We start from the raw sequence: 19,446 nt of genomic DNA, 5'->3' as shown, positions 1-19,446 counted from the left end.
GATCCACTGACAAAGGGACTGTACAATTTGGCAGACAGGAAAATATGTCACCAGCATGAAACATACCCTGGAAGAACAGCTAAAACAAGGCAAAGTCATGGGTATGGTTGCTCTGCATCCTACTGTCCTCCAGTCCACAGCCACACTCCCACAACTTTATACAGACTGCAGACCTTGTGCAAGAAATTTCCCTCCCGTTAACTTCAAAGGAGATGGAACCAAAATTTAAAACAACCACCAGCACACTGACAACTATTCCACTCACACTGCCACATCAGGGCACAGGATATCGTGTAACTCAGCATCCAGTCATAACACACCTCACCCAGTATATAAACCCTACCCAAGGACACCACAACTCAGATGACAGCATGGGGTTTGCTCTCTGTGATATCATGCACACCAAGAGGACCCAAGGGAGAACTTTGGTGATAGGAAAGAGAAAGGTCAGTATGTAAAAAAAAAAAGGAAATGTCTGAGCAAACCACAAATAGGAACCTGAACACACTGCTAACAGTTCTCTATTTAGAATCCAAACAGGTACTCATGGTTTAGGACTCCAGATATAAACACACAACCTCACTCCTCTCCAAGAACTGAAAGTGCCAGGAAAGAAAACCTGAGACAGATGGGAGGGCTTTGCAGGTATCTTTGCCTTGTAGGATAGCAGTCCAGATGTGTTGAACAAAAGAAGCCATCCCTTCACGCACGCGGGTCACATGGACATTTAGTCAAATAACCACTCATAATTTAAACACTTCCATGGTGACATGACATAGGGGAAGGGACTTTTGATATCAACTTTTTAATAGAACTGACCTTCCTTTAAATTGTAGTTCCTATATTCCCTAGAATATTGTTTATTTATTTATAATATTTCTATCCCGCCCTTCTACCCTACAATAAGGCACTCAGGGCTCACAATAAAATCACACACATACATAATAAAATTATACACAATAAACACAAAACATTACAGTAAATTAAAATACATCAAGTACAATTAAAATACATAAAATACCACACACACACACACATATAGATATTTCTTATATGAATGGTGATCCATGACCACCATTTCTTTTTACAGACTACTAGCCTTTCCCTGCCCCACCCCAAAGATACTACACAGCCAGAAGTTCAGTTTCAATAACTCTATCAAGGTTGGATCAATTAATTCACCAGATCACTTTCATGAAAGATATCTGTGGGAGCTGCACTACAAAACATCTTGTAAACAACTCCCACCCTGTCTACATACCTTCTACTGCAAGAGTACCCATTTTAGACTCCAGAAAGTCAAACAGCGTACTTGGAGCAGATGGCCTGGCATTTCCCAGTTCTTCCGCATCTTCAGGTCGTATTCGACCTCTGCCTTTTCCTTTGCCTGGAGATAAACCACACAACTTATTTAGATATGGACAAATGAACTCAGCAGCTTATAACAATACCCTCATTTGACCAAAATAGCCAACCTACATTGGCTCTTCAATTTACAATAACCCCTTCACAAAATCACCGAATATGGCCCAGTGGGAATTAACTCCAAAGATTCAAGAAAGAATCCATGTACAGTTATAATCACAGAGGGGGAAAGCCACAAAAAAGCCCATTCAATATAAAACAACCCCAAACTGACAGCTAAAACCTTTCAGTAGCATTCAAGTTTTATGTGATAGAATAAGACAAAGATGTTGGTAATTGAACACATTCTACTTTTACCCTTTTATGCAAATATTAAAAAGTTGGAATTAACCATTTTCACATCACATTATCATCCATCAGAGCTTGGAAAAGTTACTTTTTTGAACTACAACTCCCATCAGCCCCAGGCAGCATGGCCACTGGATTGGGCTGATGGGAGTTATAGTTCAAAAAAGTAACTTTTCCAAGCTCTGTCATCCATAAAACAAATTTTGGTATAAATACTACATGCCCCCAACTCTTGAACAAAAACTCTGATAGTGGTGACAGAAAGGAAAGCTGCATTCAACAGAATCGATAAAATTATTTTATGTTGTTCACAAGATCCTGCAGTTGTGCATTAGCCAAAGCTAAAAAGCAAGCTGATCACAGTGATGAAGAGTTAATCTCCACTGTGGGTGTAATATTCCAGAATGAATTAACTCCTCCCTTTCTGGCCTGTTTTCCCCAGTCAGTGCTATGGCAAAAAAGAAGAAGAAAAAGTACTCCATCCATGTATTAGGGTAAAAAAAATAAACCATGTGGAAGAAATTAAAAGAGCTTCTGTTTAAACTTTTTTTTCGTATACAATATATAACTGATATTTAAAACTCTGAAGCCAAAGATCTGGCAGATTTATAATATCAGGGGCTGAGGTTACTTTACCTCCACAGTTCCTAGTTATGTGCACCTTTCTTTCCTCTCTGTACACTCTTTTCCAGTTTTCCTCCTTCTTTCATGTCTCCTTTTTCACTATTCCTCTGGATCACTCCCTTCTTCCAACCATCCTTTCCTAGTTCCTCATGGTTACTTATTTCATATTCTCCCCTGCTGTCTGCCCTGATCCTCTGAAGGATGTCAGCAGCTCAACGCATGAACGCCAGAGAACATTCTGCCTCTCAAGTCCTTAGTGACATTAAGGCAGGGCAGGCATTTACTGAAAGGAGCTTCACAGCACCACGACTAAAAAAATCCCTTAATGTAGGGGTTCCCAAGTTTTTTTTCCGTTGGCCCACTTGAAAATTGTCTTTCCGGAGCACTTAATTACTTTTCTGCATGTTGCAGCTATTGTAATGCAGTGTGCTAGATGCTGTATGATTTTTTAACTGTATTGTACTGCTTCCTTTATTTCTTAAATTGTATTTTATTTGTATTACAATTTGCATTCCATGGAATTAAAATGGTAATACAAGAAAATACAAGAAAACAACAAGCAATACAAATAGAATTAAAATTAAATATGAAATATAAACATATTTAATGTGGACATGCTGTGGACCACCCAAATGAAACCTGCGCACCACTGGTGGTCCACAGACCAAGTGTGTGAAGCTCTGCCTTACTTGGTTACAATATAGATTCATTATGCACTGCATACGATAGCCCCACACTCTACACATCACCAGCAATGTTATCTTGGAAGCAATTATAAGCCGTGGTTTTGAATAAAATATTCACAGAAAACCACCAAAAACTTCTGATTGTAGTTCAGTAATAACTTGTTCATTTCCAAAAACTTCTCTGTAAGATACAGCCTTTTAAGTTATACCTCTAAGAGGTGGTCCTTGTACAGTCATCTGTTTATTGCTGTTCAGAAGAAAGTTTAATGAAGCTTCAAGGTTGTTACTATTATCCATAAGTGCTTGCCTTGCTGCTTCCTTACTGAAACCCATTTCTGTTATGTGTTTGAGAGCCTTTTCATCAACCTGCAATAGAAGACATAAATACATGTGAACCGTCAATACAATGTACTCAATAAAACTGTTTAGTTTTAAAGGGAACATTAATATTAAATTAAAACTCAAATTAGTATTTCATATACAAATTGCAATGCAAGCCTGTTTTGCTAAACAATGAGGAATCTCTTACAGAATCATAATTTCATACAAGCCACAGGCATAGGCAAGTATAACATCAAAACAGGCCTTCATTTATTGCCTTTGGTTCCCCTTTCCTGATTGTCCCCAAGAAGAGCAGGAGCAGATCTCAGGCTTATACTCTCCCACCTTAGCATTTCAATAGGGAGTCCTCGGATAGGTCCCCAAAATCTATTTAGGTTCTTGCACATGGTTTGGATTAACCTAGTAGAATTTGACTTTTTCCCCTTGAACAGCTGACCTCCATGCCAAACTGTAAATTGCTTTTGAAAGTCCCCTCAGGGAATTGCTCTTCAAGAAAGACATGAATCTAAAACCCTTTCGGTTCACGGAACTAGCTTTGCATATGTCTGGATCCTGGTCACAGCTCAAAAGCTCAGTGTAGCCCACCTTGAACACTGTTGTCACAATTATTTTTAAGGAGACACTAGCAAAGCCATCAACAAGCAACAGAATAGGCAAGAAATCATTTAAAACCAGATTTTCTGCCACTGAAATTTCACAACGTTTTCATAGTAAAAAAACTCAACATTAATTGGTAAGAAAAAAACTGTTAGCAATAATACAGCAAGCAATTATACAGCTGTATCTGGAAAGACTTGATTTTTCAGCTATGACTATGACATTCAGTTTTATCTTTTCTTTCGGTTTTGCCATTTTATTTAAACCCATCAAATACTGAGTTAGGCTGCAATCTCATGCACACTTACTCTTGAGTAAGCTCTGTTGAATATACTGGAACTTGCTTCTGAGTAAACATGCATAGAGGCTGTGCTGTTAGTTGAGATGTCTGTATTCTTGGGCTAAAGAATCCCCCCCCCGGGCATCTTTTAATCTTCATACAAAATACTGATGTCTGAAGGTATGTCAAGATTCCAAGCCTTACCAGTTCCCGATAAACACCTTCATTTTTCCCCTCGGGTTTCATCTTCTCTTTTTGGAACACTTCCCTGGTTCGATTTCCTCCTGCACTCACACTGAGATTGCTTCTAGTATTGCCACCTCCTCCAAATGTCTTAGTCTTTAGATAAGAAAAATGATGTTTCAGTAACACCACTGCTGTTTAACTTTATTTATACAACTACTGAGGATGTCAATCTGACGATACCCATTTTTAGCATTCCTGCAAACAGAATTTTGATTTCTAGCTTCAATTCTAGTCTGTTTGAAATTTACAGAACATTGTAAAAGTTTATGAAAAGTGTAATTTTGAAATTACATAAGAAATAACAAAACAGAAATTGTAAGGAAGAATATAACATTACTGACACATTGTACAGATTACACAGCCAGTACGGTTAGGTTTTCAGCTTAAGGTACCTAATAAATCTTTGATTACTAAAGTTGCTTGCTTTCATACAAAACAACGTTTCAGTTCAAAAATGTTCTATGTACAATATCAGATAACAGACACATCGGCCAAAACACCTACCCCAAGGCTGACATATTGTCTGCGATTCAATATACATATCCATTATAATCTCTGGGGTGCCTTCTTTGACTGGTGCATGTGTTATATGAAAAATCTACTCCCCCATTCTTATTTTTTCCAAGAAACCAGGTATAAAGTTATACCAAAACATATTTTTCAAGAAAACAAGCATTCTCATGTTTTCTAATTAGCCTAAATAATCAATAATCAATGTATCATTGCGATAATGCTCATTGTGATAATCAATGAGCACAGAACTGTGTATGCATCCAAGTTTTTTGGGCGATTTTCAATCTCTTCAATAGTTCTCCACATCAAACTTCGGAACCACTTTAGAAACCCCCTCCCCCCAGGGTAATTTCTGTTTCTAGAACACAGCAAATGGCCTCATATGCATTTCTCCATACAATGTACCAATAAAGGAACATGCAGACTTTATGTTACAAAAAAATACTGTAAATACCAAAACAAGCATTCATTCTAACCTCTTTGCTTTTTGCTACTTCTGCAATAGCAGCTGTTCGCTGTTTTTCAAATTCATCATTGTCTCCAACAGGTTTAGCCACGCTTGTCACTTGCAGAGTTTTTCTCCGATCAAGCTCCCTGCTGTCCACTTGCAGCTGAGATACACATTTCTGACAATATAAAAGCATCTGTAAAAAATAGATCCATCTACCACAACATTTCATTTTTTCATTTGATGGAACCAAATCACAATTTACCTGTGTACCAAATTTAAGTTATGCCCTCAACTGCCCAGTCCCTACTACCTAGGAAATAGACTAAGACAGATGAATTCTAGGAGAGTGATTAGGTTAGACTATTGCAGCAAGCAAAATAAAGCTTCTACTTGCTGACATAAACAGACTAAAACTCAGTACATCACGGGCAGCTAATGCGGTACCCTCCGTAAGTTGTTGGACTCCAACTCCCATCAGGCCCAGCCAGCAAGGCCAATAGTCAGGTATGATGAGAGCTGTAATCCAACAACATTTGGAGGACACATTAGCTATCCCGCGTTAGAACAACAGATAGCATATAAAGGTGAGTGGTATTCTGTGGAGTCTGTACATTACATATGCAGGCCACAGCATATAATCTTTCAGACCTTCAAGTAGCCTAGCATGATCCCTTCCTTTCTCTATTAAATGTTTTCTGCCTACCTGGCAGGTTCCAAGAAGTGGACAAGAGGCCTAACACTTGGTTCCTTCCTGCTCATGAGGGCTCATGTCAATAAATGCATGCTGAACCCCTATGGCAATGAAGGCAAATGAGAGGAGGAACTTACATACAACTTCAGACTGGAGCACTTAGCTCAGGGATGGGGAATTGGTGGCCCTCCAGATATTGTTGAACTCTCATAATCCCTGATCAGTAGCTATGCTGTCTGGGGCTGATGGAAGTTGGAGTCCAATAACACCAGGAGGGCCCCAGGCTCCTCATCTCTGACGTAACTAGTTTTCAAGTTGGTTCTGCCAATGTAAATGTTTCTCCCACAGAAGAGACAGGAACTCTTCCTCTACACCACCTTGCTTGTTACATTTGAGGGCAGAATAAAAAAATGTTGATGTTGTGCTGTTTATGCAAACTCATGACATAGCAACTTTGTCTATGCCTGAAATTGATAATTTGCTAACTTGTGAAAAAGTATAAGGAGAATTGACAAGACAGTAGTCCAAAAGCTCTCCATTCTGTTAACTGGGAAGCAGGATTCTTTAATTGAAGAAAGCCTCTACTGAGGGGCTAGACTAGGAAGCATTTCATACTTTCTCTTTAAGACTAGAAACTGATAGCATAACAACAAATATGAGACCAATCTCCCAGAGCCAACCCCAAAAGCCTGAATGAACCAGTACAGAACAGCCATCTAATCAGACAGGAGCTGGACCACTGTCTGGAAACAAGTTGAATGAACAGAAGCAAATTCTCTCTTTTCCCTATTTGGTGCCAGACAGGGATCCAAACAATGGGATGTAATAATTCAAGTCCTAGGAACAGAACAAGATGCTGAAGTCGGTACTACAGCATGACCTGAAAGACTCCTGAGCAGATGCAAAGACAATGAGCTGTAGTGTCTTGTGAATGTGTGAAAGGAGGACAATGCTACCACCCTGCACACTTCTACACCAGATGTCACAGACCTGACAGAGGAATCACTATCATCTGGAGTAAACGAGTGCACTAATATATTTCCATGTGTGGGTTGCCTAGAGCCTTGAAGGCCTCTGCAATGCACATTTATGCCATCTGGAGGTGAACCGAACACTGTGAGTAATCAAAAGGGAAGACAGTTGCCTGAAGGGATGGGTTTACTTTAGATAGATTTTTAGCACTCTCCGAACATTGAGGCAATGCCACTTCTCCCTGCAATGCTGGAATTAGAGCAGAAAGAAGCGAGAGTCGGTTCCTATTCATGGTGAGAACATGAATGAACATTTGGGATAAAGGTCCAAGTGAAGTACTACCCTACCCCTGTGGAGCATTGAGAATGTCAGACCCACTGAGAAAGCAGCTGGCTCAAAACTCCGTGGGTTGAGATAAGAAAAATACAAAAAAAATCTTAATGATAGGGGAGAAAGGCAGGCTTCCTTCAGGATCTCAAAAGGATGTCTGCATAATGCTTCCAGCAATCAGCTGTGCTGATTGGTGGGGAAACAATGCTCCACTGGAAGGTATGGGCTTCATGGCAGCATTTAGAAGACACCAGATACAGTGGTGGAAAACCACATAAAAGAGCTAAAACAGAACCCAATGTAGCTTGCCTTTGGTGGACGTTTGCCTTCTGGCACAGATCCAGACCATCCTAGTGACATTAAATAATAATAAGCATTGAAGTGAGTGGTATGTGGCCTTTAGGCAAGCACCAATGGTTAAGGAAAAACTCTTGAATAGCCCCCCTAAATCTGCCTCGTCAGCCTTCAGGCAAAATGCTCGAATATATCTAGCCTGCAATACCAAAATAACGCCAGGCTGAGCAGTTCAGGGAAATATGAAAGGGGCAATAATGGCAAAACAGGGACACCTCGACCATCTGGGAGCAACAAGGTAATTCCCACCTATTACCTAGATCTTAGACAAGGCCTCCTAGAGGAGAACGTACAGAGGAAATGCACAGAATAGCTCTTTCAGCTCTATGCTCGGGTATCTCTGGTTCTGGAGACAAACTCTGATGTCTTTGCATTGTGAGGGGTCACAAAGATCTCACAAGGGAGTTCCAAACTGTGTCATGTTCTGAGAGAAGTCTAGATTGTGCAGGCTCTATTCACCAGGGTTGATGTTCTATCAGCCCAACTGTTATGTCTGGACATCTCCCTCATCCCTTAATCTGGAGAGCTCTGCCAACAGGATAGGTTGAGCAGAAAAAGGCTGTCTGAGAAGCAAAGGCTGTCCCTCCACACCATGAGTCCCCCAAAATAAAAATCCAGCAGTGCAATAGGTGAAAAAAATGGTTCACACAGAAAAGAAGGCAGATGCCTACCCATGAGGGATCCAGTAACAAGATCTCATAGGAGAGTCAGTCCCAGCATCCTAACTGCAACAAGCAGTAGCAATAACCAAGCTGGGCAAGGGACTCCTCTTAACAGTTGGAAGGTACCATGTATTAGGGCAAGAGCCATAAGTCTGAGCCCTAGGACCTACTTATCCCTCTGAGCACCTCAAAAGACCAAAGTAGGTAGGCAGATCACTTGTGGATGATGCTTCTTGTGGCACTTGAAAAAACTGACCGGTTGGCCTGCCCCTTGGAGAGTCTCCAACATACAGAAAAGAGTTTTAAGCTAGATTTAGTATAAGGCAGCTTCCTATTTTCTTATAATTACACTAATTTGTAAACTTGGCAACCAGATTGAGGACCAGGTTAAGTTGGTCTCAACATAAAACATCAATTCTGGCATAATTCTGGCTACCAATGAGTTTCTGGGCTCAATTCAAAATGATGGTTTTGACCTATAAGGTCTTATGCTGCTGAGGACCCCAATACCTCAAGGACTGCCCCTCCCCATATGGACCATCCTTGACCCTGCAATCTTCATCAGAGGCCCTTCTTCGTGTGCCCCCTCTATGGGAGGTTCAAAGGGTGACAACATGAAAAAGGGCTTTTTCAGTGGTGTCCCTGCCCCCCAGCTGTGGAATGTTCTCCCCAGGGAGGCACGCCTGGCACCATCCTTATCCATCTTTGAGCACCAGGAAAAGACTTTCCTTTACACTCAGGTCTTTGATAACCTCTTTTTAGTGAGGTGGGACTTGTATACCTGCCTTTTTTGTGTATTGACTGTGTTTGTTTTAATTTGGTTTTTAATGGTCAGAGGCTTTTCTAGGCTTTAGGGATTCTGTTTAGTTTGTTATGAAAGTCACTGTGGTCACCTCATAAAGAACAGTGACCCATTATTATTATTATTATTATTATTATTATTATTAAATATATTAGTTCAGCATTGTATCGAGTTAAATATTAAATTCTAAAGAACACAATGCCAATTTGAAAAAGCAAAATACTGTATTAAAATCTTTCTTCACATACAAATGACTGAACATTTGACAAAAAAGCACTATATATATGTAGCTATTTTTAACTTAAGCTTGCATCATTCAATTCCAAGATACAACAAAAAAACAAAAGTTTTTGTTTCAAAGTTTAAATCTATTTTAAAAAGCATTTCATACCTGCCCAAAAGGCACAAAGGGAGGAGGTCCACCTTCTGTTCCTATGTTACTTCTGTTATGTTTTGATAAGCTCTGTAAAATTAAGCAATGTTTTCATTAGCTTGTAGAAGGATAACCTGAGAAACAAGTAAGTGGCACCACAGCACTGAATTAGGGAGACACGAGAAAATCTATTTCTAGCCCTCATGCCATGCACCTTCCAACCTTCCTAGAAAGCACAGATGTTCTGAGCAGAGTTTATTCTCTCTCCTCTCACATGTGAAGGCACAGGAGAACTTGAAGCAGCTGAAAAAAGCATGTAAATCTCCTAGCAAGAAAAATGTCTATGTAATGTGGATTGGGCATTAAGCTCACGTCTCTAGAAATACTTATGCAGGTCCTTATAGTGAAGAGTAGAAAGTTCCATGGATGAAAAAAAAACATTAGGGTGGAAATACACACAGTATTTGCTTCATGTTTAACACACTGTGGCTTTAAGCACATGGATTCAAAGATTATGGCTGCACTAACAATGCTAAAGACCACCTTAGAAGCTGCTCTAGGTGCACTGTAACCCTCCCCTACCTTGAACCTTTTACCACCACTGCCCGTCAGAAGAATCCTGCTTAATATTTTAATATTGTGATTTATTAACATTTTTATTCCTTGAAAGCTGCCTTTGAAGCGTTGGCATCCCTGAAAGACAAGCTATAAATTATTTTAACAAATCAATATAATCAGATGCAAACTGCCATTTTAGAGACCATCTATGTACAAAGAGTTATTCCTAACTTCTTTCTGATATGCCTCAGGAAAAGGATGTGTTTTCAAGTAAAGTTAAGAGGCAAAAAGGGAAAAGCCCAGGCAGTGTGTCAGAGAAATCATACAGAGCTGTACAACATTTATAGCACCAAAATGACACTGAACAGAAGACTACTACAGAAACTGGCCATCTCAAATGTGAAATTTTTGCCGGCCCATTTTTCTCTGATACCTCAGAATGCTAACAAAACAGGCTCAGCACCAAATTCTTTGGGGTTTTAATCAGGAGTGGGGAACATTTTTCAAGCCCAGGGCTGTATTCTCTGATGGGCAACATTCTAGGAGTCACATGACAGCAGTGTTGAGGTCAGAGGCAAAAGTAAGCAGAGCAATGGATGCCATACTTTCTTCTGTACAGCAGACTACATTTCAGCCCCACAATACACACTTCTTCATCCAGGCATCACCAGTTGATGGACACATTCTGAACAAGAAAATAACTCCAGGAGTGCACGAAGTAGGATCAGTGAGAAATGTGGCCTAGGGGCAAAAGACATGGTCTTGGGAAGTTCTGAAGATCAGATAGAGAGGTCTGGAGGGCCACATTTATCCCCCATGCGTAAAGTTCCTCATCCCTGCTGGCCATTCCATGAAAAAAAACTATTTATTTAACAGAGGACATGACAAGTCATTACAATGTAGCATAACTAAGTGTGTCTACGTAGCACATCACCATGACTTCATTTACATGTATCCAATAAACAATTTGAAGGTTAACTAATATTCATCTTAAGGTAGGGAAAAGCATGTTACCTCACCCTTTGCAACTCCCACTTTTCTATAAGATGGTCCACTTCACCTCCAAGTATCACTGTGTTGTTGTCATCCAGAAGGAGGAACCCATTTTTCACTTCTACAATTCCCAACAGTTTAATTTTTGTTCCAGGAGGAGTGTTCAGACTAAATACAAGAACAAGAATAATTCTACAAGTATCGGCAAAAGTATTCTTTCAGTTATGTTGCTATGGATCAACTTATATGCAATCAGTTCTAAATCATGATATGATACTTGTTATATAACTTCTCATACACTTGCTTAGTATAGTAGTGTGAAGCCACGATGCATTGTGTTTAAATACTAAATAGCTACAACATGGCTAGTTAAAGTATCAGTAGAATGGACTAATTGCACCTATTTGCAATTGAAGACACAGTCATGAGAAAACACATGGCCCCTCACTATTACCTTATGAAGGAGGCATAATAAGAATCCATCTCCATAATGCCTCTACTCCCTGAAAATATGGTATACCATACAGCTTTTATCAAATGTATCCGTTGCGGTGTCAAAACAGGTAAACAAAAAACACAAGTTTCAAAGCTTCAGCATCTACAGAAACGAATCATTAGGACTTCAGTTTTCAACAGTTTGTGCATCTGTCAAATTGACAGAAGAAGATAGGAAAATCAACTCTCAATTACTTTAAAAATTGAGTTCAGACTAGGAATACTTGGATGAGAATGAATCTTGCTCCTGGAAACAAATAGCACATGGAAGAAATATGGGATTAAGAGAATATCTGCACATGAGACCTCACCCAACTGACACACCTTTACAGTAGCATATGCGAGTTCATACAGGAATACCCCGCTATACGGACCTTCACTTTATGGACACTCGTGAGTATGGACATACTTACAGTAGCACCATTCCCCTGTTTACGTACACTCGCTTCACAAGAACGGACACTTAACCTTTGGTTGTGGCCTTTCGGTGCATTTGGGGGTGGAAAGATGCAATCGCGCGACCGCGAATCAGCTGGGAGGCACGATCATGATCAGCTGAGAGGAGCGGCGGCGCAGCAGCAGAACCTTTAGTGCGGGGCTTTGAGGATTTGTGTGAAGGAGAAGTGGCACAGTGGCGACACAAGTGAAAAAAGGTAGTGCTTCACTTTAAGTACATTTTCAGTTTACGTACTCACTCTGGACCCATTGTGTATGTTAATGCGGGGTATTCCTGTATGCAATTGGGATCCTGAGGAACTAAAGCATGTACCCTTCCCATGAGGCACAGGGCTTCAGACTTTACCAAAGGAACACAGAAAAGAGGTATAGATATATGATATCTGTAATCTCTGAACAGCATTGAAGGGATCTCTAGTATGAAGTGTCATAAGAAATTCCAAATCCCTATCAAGCATTTTCATTATAATACTGGCTGCATAAAGACCATGTTATATTCTTTGCTATCCACAGATAAACCACAAACCCAATTGTGGCAGTGTCTGAAGTTTGTTCTTCTGCATTCATAGGCTAGCATCCTATAAGATGGACTGGCGATCTAGATGTTGCTCATCCCTGTCCTTTGCCAATAGCTCTATTAAATTTTTTCAGGAACATTACAATCATGGTTTATTAGCATACATAATACAGTATGTGACAACTTTCATCCTTGAGAGAAAGAGTGCACAAACAAAGACACCAATTCTCTCTAAGCAGGGTTGCCATTTTGTTCCAGCTCAAAAACTGTAATGGTACAAGACAGAGAATGTTCAGAACATATTGCCCTAATACGTTGATTACCTATTTGCTTCCATGCTCTATTTAAAGTGCTATGTCAATCCTCAAAAACTTTAAGCAATGTAGAACCTGCTTAACTTAAGGACCGCCTAAGATCAGCATCAGAGAACCTAACCACTGGGTAGTCATTAGCAAAGATTTGATTCCTGGCACTGGGGTCATGAAGCTCTCTCCCTGAAGAGACTGGACAAGCACCTTCCCTTCCTGTTTTTTGGACAGGTGCTGACATTTTTAAATGTATTTTGCAGCTGGTTTCTGCTGTTGTAAATTTCTTTTTTCTGGTTCTAATGTCTAGTATTTGAGCTATTTTAAGCTGTGTTTTTATATTTTGGTAAATACGGCAGCTGCTTTAAAATATTTTTGAAAAGCAGGAAATAAATAAATCAGGTTTGTTCTTCCAACTGAGGCTTAATTTCTACAGTACAAATAATAGTTTTTCAGAACCAGAAAGGAACAAACAGGCTTCTTTTAAAAAAACTTAGCATGCCAGAATAAGATGACAAAACTAGTATTTCATGTTTTCAGAAATGAAAACATGTTTTCCAAACACTTTAATTAAATAGGATTGGACTGTTCCTTTGATATCAGAATATAGATTCACAGTTACAGTAGGGCCCAGCTTCCCGGTGTTCCGCTAATGCGGCGGCTTTCCTCCCCTTTTAAAGCTGATTTTGCTGCTTTTGTGGCATTTTGCGGCATTTTCGCATGACGCGCCCCATCGAAGTCAATGGGGTTCCGCTTTACAGCGATTTCCACTTTACGGCAGGGGTCCGGAACAGAACCCGCCATATAAGCGGGGCCCTACTGTACATACATATTTAATTCCATATTGTTGGGTGCCTAACAATATATAAGCGCTATGCATCATATGCAGACTCTCCTCTACAGACAATGAGCAAAAGCACACGAGCTGCAGGAAAAAAGGACAGATACAGTGGTTCTGGAATGGTTTTGTTCTAAAGCAGATCTCATAAATGCAACCAAATTCCTAACCCTGGCCTCCATTCTACTTCCCATGTTGCAAGATTTAAGGCCATGGCGTGGATAAAATAGAACAGAATAAAGTAGGAATATACCACCTTGATCTACATGGAAAAGGAGGGTATCAATTAAATAAATAACTACGGAGGGAGTATTCCAATCATACTATGGCGCCTAAAGTGGTAGGTAGGGTTGGATAAAGAGAACAAGTATTGTGATTAGTCACAAACCAGCAATAGGGCAGGGATTCCCAAACTGTGGTCTCAGTGGTCCACAAGCTTCATTCAGGTGGTCCGATGTGTCTCTGTGGACAGCACATCCATTGCATGAACTATTCATATTGATTTTTATTGCTTATTGCTTATGTTGTATGTTATTGTATTACAATCTGAATTCTATGGAATGCAAACAGTAATACAGTATTAGAAATAAAAGCAGCAATAAAAATGCAAGTAAAAATTCACAGAGCATCTAGCACAGCACATTACAATGGCTACCACAGGCAGGAAAATAATCAAGTGGTCTGCCAAGACCCTCATTTTCAAGTGGTCTGTAGAGAAAAATGTTTGGGAACTACTGTGATTGGGTATATGTATTTGGGTGAAACCTGTGCACATCCCAAAGCATGTGCACAGGGGATGGCAGCTTCTGATAGAAAAGCCTCAGGAATGGTGCAGTAGTGCAGTGAGAGACAAATCTGAGATTTGTGCAGGCCAGTCAAAAAGACTTTGTCCCAGGCCTCCCTTCCTGCTGGGTGACATCCCTCTTAATTAGGCTGAAGCATCAGAACACTAGAGGTCTGGACACCACCTGACCCTTGGCCATCCCTGGTTCAAATAACTAACCTACAAACACATACACAAATACACTTGTAAACATTTTAGATATTCTGGCTTTTGTTCACCAAGTCTTGCACAGCAGAAATGTTTTGCGTTATAACATTCCTTACAGCACAAAGTGCTCTGCAATCTCTTTATGGCTTACCACCCCTATACAGAGCAACTAGCAGTATTCTTGTCTGTGAGCTTGCATAAAGAAGCATATGGCTTCTTATCAAGTCACTATTTCAAATGTAGTAATCTGTGAATCATTCATGGAATTTCCTTCGCTGCCCTGTTGTATTAACAGTGAATCTGTAACTAAATTAGAAGCTATGGAAACTTTTCTCTTGAGAGCCACGTTTCAGTAACAAATTCACATGTCAAAACTTCTAACTATCTTCACCCTCTTCTCCAGAAGACAGTTTTATGGATCAACTTCTTATCTGCTAAGATCTCTTCTCTCCCTCATCAGCAGACAAACTAAGTATCAATTAATGACAATTCCTATTCCAAGAGCCTTTATGCAAACCATTAGCATTTGTAGTAATAAAATTCAACTCATTTCATATACACAACTGAATCAGCTTGCCAGATGGGCTTTCAGCTGTTATTTCTCTATGTCAAACTCCAGCCTATTACTTGAATGGGTACCATAAAGGCATTCAACTGCCCGAGGAATCTGAAGGAAAGAGTCAACTATATATATGTTGGATACCTAGCACCCGAATGCTTTCTATTTAATTAATTTTTTATAAATATTTTACTTTTACAGTGTACTTCTGTGTTTTCACTGCAGGGAAACTAAGGGCTGCTACATCAGAGATTAGCAGCTTTTTTATTCTTAGAGATATACATCACAAACAGAAAAAAGTGTAAGAGGATTTCTTCATATAGGAATATGTCTTCACTTCAGGAATAAGCATTTCTCCTTCAGAATATCATGTAAACTCACACGTGTGTATATTTAAAGGTATTTTGAGATTTCTGAGATGTAATGCGCATTTAGAGTCACTGTAAAGCAAAAATAAGCATTGTTTACCTTATTTTTGACATGTAATTATATTCTATTGCAGTGCAGCTTGTGTGCCCATCAGTCATCTGCAAACGCAGCATTCTGGGAGCAACCTGAGATTCTTCATTATCCTTTGGTGCAGCTATATTGCGAACTTTTTGGATCTGCAGAACACATGGGCCTTCCAGCTGTGAAGACCAAGTGCAAATTATTATAATAAGCTTTGTTCTATTTTGTGCTACTGCCATAGGATGTCAGGGAAGTATTAGGCTACCTTTAAAAATCATTTTTTATTCTATGTTGATATTATTGTTGCCAGAGCACTGCCATAATTAAAAAGGACACAATACTGCCTTCACCACAAACATCTGAAACATCCTGAAAATCCAATTTGGTAATATGTTTAAGCCTTTTACAACTAACACAGCTAACCTAATTTCAAGGGGCCAACACTATACACTTAGAACTGCAAGCAGCCTTTAGTTTCTACCTATGGTAAGTCACCAGCATTCCAAGGGAGAGTTTGGCCACATGCTGTCCACCAACCATGGGCCTTTTCACCAAAACTACCTATGGTATGCTTATAGCCAAAATTGGCATGCCATTTTTAGCAAGCTCTTACATGCAGGGTGTTGCATAAAATATCACTACCATCTGAGGATTAGCAACATCAAAGGCATCGAGACACATGAGACAAAATATACTTGACACACAGACAGACAAAAAAGCCCTTCTTCCAATTGCTTTTTGAAACAGTCCCCAAACAGGGTTTTTTTGTTTGTTTTTAAACCGGGGGATCTTCTTCACGGTAGGATTCAGCTACTAAAAGTAGAGTGCTGAATTGTGTTTCTTGGATACTCAGAAGTTCATCTCCAAGTTGCACAGGAAAAGGAGTAGGGAGCATGAGCCTTTCCTCAGGCTCATTTTAGCTTGTGCACATATGTGAGTCAGTCCAATATCTACAGGCTGCCAGTACAGGAGAATCTGTAAATTGAAATGTCCCCCAATCCCCAGACCTCCTTGTTAAGCCTAGCAAAGGCCTCCTTGTCTAAGCACAATTTCCTCTCTCCTCTACCTTATGATGCCATCTAGAGGGCATTTGACCAGACAGCAGTGAAACTCATACCTAGACATTCATATTTTTTTTCAGCTTATCGAATAAAGGTTACAGCCATTCAACACACATTCAGTTATACAACTGAGGCTCCTGAAAGTGTTCACTTAAATGCCTAGTACGACAAAAAACAAGATCTGGGTCTCGCCTTCAGCACAACAATGTAAAGAAAGAATAACAGATCCCTACTTTTCATTTATAGAACTAAGTAGATATTTAACTATATTATATTTTTGTAAGCTGTCACACCATCACACATGGGGGCAAGGAGCCACAGAAGGAAGGCGGGCAATGGAGGTGAGGGAGTGCGGGAAGCAAGGATGGCAGGCAGATGAGTGAGCAAGAGTGCCTGCGAGCGAGCAAGCAAGCCAGCAGGTCGACATCATCAGGGGACCCAGGGTCAGGGGTGGGGAAGTGAGCAGGCAGGTGAGCACGCAGGAACGACAACTCGGGAGGCAGGTAAGCGGCTGAGGTAGAGTGGTGGCAGTGACAGCCAGTAAGCAGCCTAAATGAGGTGACAGCAAGTACCTGGGTGGGCCGTTTTGAGAATTGCCTGGGGTGGGTGGGGGACGTTTGGGAGTTGCCATGTGTGTGTATGTGTTTGGGAGTCCCTGGGGCAGGGGGTTGGGAGCCCTTGGCTCTGTGTGTTTGTTTTGGATTCTGGGAGGGTAGGGTTGGGAGTCCTTCTGTGTGTGTGTGCACGCATGTGCGCATATGTGGTTGGCACATGAAGCTCCTAGTTAAAAATATTTGCAGAAAACACCAAGACAGCTAACCTAAATTGATTACAACACATTAAGCTAAATATTCCAACAATAATTCAGAAAAATAACTAACTATGCATAACCTGAATTAGCTCTAAATTTGTGCAAACCCTTCATACATTGAAAAGCATTAATTTCTTTTTAATTTTGATAATCCTGATGTTAAATAATGTTTACAAATTTGAAATATTTTAACTATTTACAGTAAGGCATGCTGTTACATTATTTATCACATACAGAAGTTCAACTTTTTCCTTTAAGTTTAATCAAATACAGCCATCTTGTGGCTGAAGCTTGTATTTCATGCTTCTAAGCTCCATGAAACTGTATTGTCACTCCTTTGCTATCTTTGTTCCATATCAGGGGGAAAACAACCCAGAACTAAGTGAACGGAGCAACTAGGTTCATCACATTTTGATAACAACATGGTTAAACAGTACAAAAGGTTACACATACACAGAGAGCTAAAAATTAAGATAACTTTTCAAAATAATTTTTCAGTGGATCAGGGAACAGGACCTCTACACTCTCCCTAATAACTTTTGCAACTTTTCACTTCCCTTAACATACGATCTACCAATCTCAGTAAGTTAGGGCAGACAGGTCTAGAGAATACCTATCATTTAATGCCCCTTTGTTTTTCAAATAATCTTACCATAGCTTACATTCAGTCTGAGCTGGATCTAAATTCTCAAGTATATGGAGCACATTAAGCACTCACACTACATTTGGTAAAGTTTCAGTTGCAAGCTGGGGAATCACTTATAACTGTAACCAGGTTGTTCTAATTATTTAGGAAATGGCTAATTGTATTAGCAACAGTTCATACATTTCTTGCTTACAAATTGGTCAGACTTGACAAGATACCATAACCATCAGTTAAACAATAATTGTGACAACTGTGCAAAAGAATCAAAGTACTATTTCATTTTTCTTGCCCAGTTTACACATGATTGTAAACTATAGTTTATTTTAAACTACGGTTTAACCTAAATGAGGTTCTGCTGGTGCATGCTGCTCAAAAGTTCGCAAGTCACTCCTTCTACGGCTAACCCTAACTGGGAAGGAAACAAAGCGGAGGCTGTTTTTGTATTACATGCTAACCAGTACTCATGGTTTCCTTCAAACAAGTTGTTATCAGGAAGCTTCTTAACTGTGGTTTCACAGAAACAAACCAGGAGCAGCTGTACACATATAATGCAATGCCTGGTTCTGGTTTGTTTCCTCCCCACCACAACTAAGGGTTAGTAGGGGTAGCAGCAACTCAGGAACTTTTGAATATCATGCAAATAGCAAACTCCTTATTTCAGTTAATCCATAGTTTAAAACAGGGATGGGGAACCTCTGGCTCATGAGCCAAATTTCACCTAGCACTGGTCCAAATTTGGCTCATGAGGCTGTTTTCCCCAAACCACACCTCCCTGCCCCACACCTGACATAGTATGTGACATCAGGTATTGGAGCAGTGTGGAGAAATGCTATATATGTGTGTTTGTGTTTAAAGAAATGTTATATGTTTTTATTTATATATGTACACACACACACACACACAGCCCCAGAGTGTTATTAAGATCAGAAAGGGTGAAGATCACAAGTGGGCCAGTGACCGAGTTAGTCTAAGGCACCACCCTGAAGAAAGGCCTTGCTGAAGGGAAGCAACACAAGTGGAGGTATAAAATTGGTTAAACTGTCCCACAGCCAGAAGCGCAACCAGAGGAGCTTTGGGGCACAGAGGTCTGGGCTGTGGAAATAATTGGCTGGTGTGGAGGTTTAGGGAAA

The 19,446-nt window shown here is 40.0% G+C and overlaps 1 protein-coding gene across 2 annotated transcripts in view; it reads right to left on the bottom strand.

The window, feature by feature from the left end:
* TDRD3 (tudor domain containing 3) overlaps positions 1–19,446 on the bottom strand; it is a 110,684-nt gene that overhangs the window by 54,789 nt on the left and 36,449 nt on the right. For both annotated transcript variants that reach the window (XM_061629958.1, XM_061629959.1), the window contains exons 4-10: positions 15,817–15,977; positions 11,214–11,355; positions 9,655–9,726; positions 5,478–5,627; positions 4,447–4,581; positions 3,233–3,389; positions 1,262–1,387 (exon numbers count right to left, since the gene is read on the bottom strand). In XM_061629958.1, coding sequence (XP_061485942.1) covers positions 1,262–1,387; positions 3,233–3,389; positions 4,447–4,581; positions 5,478–5,627; positions 9,655–9,726; positions 11,214–11,355; positions 15,817–15,977 — 943 coding nt within the window. The remainder of the gene's footprint in view (positions 1–1,261; positions 1,388–3,232; positions 3,390–4,446; positions 4,582–5,477; positions 5,628–9,654; positions 9,727–11,213; positions 11,356–15,816; positions 15,978–19,446) is intronic.

This window comes from Rhineura floridana, chromosome 5 (assembly GCF_030035675.1).
Source record: "Rhineura floridana isolate rRhiFlo1 chromosome 5, rRhiFlo1.hap2, whole genome shotgun sequence".
NCBI classification, from domain to species: Eukaryota; Metazoa; Chordata; class Lepidosauria; order Squamata; family Rhineuridae; genus Rhineura; species Rhineura floridana.
This window is presented reverse-complemented; position numbering and strand designations above follow the sequence as displayed.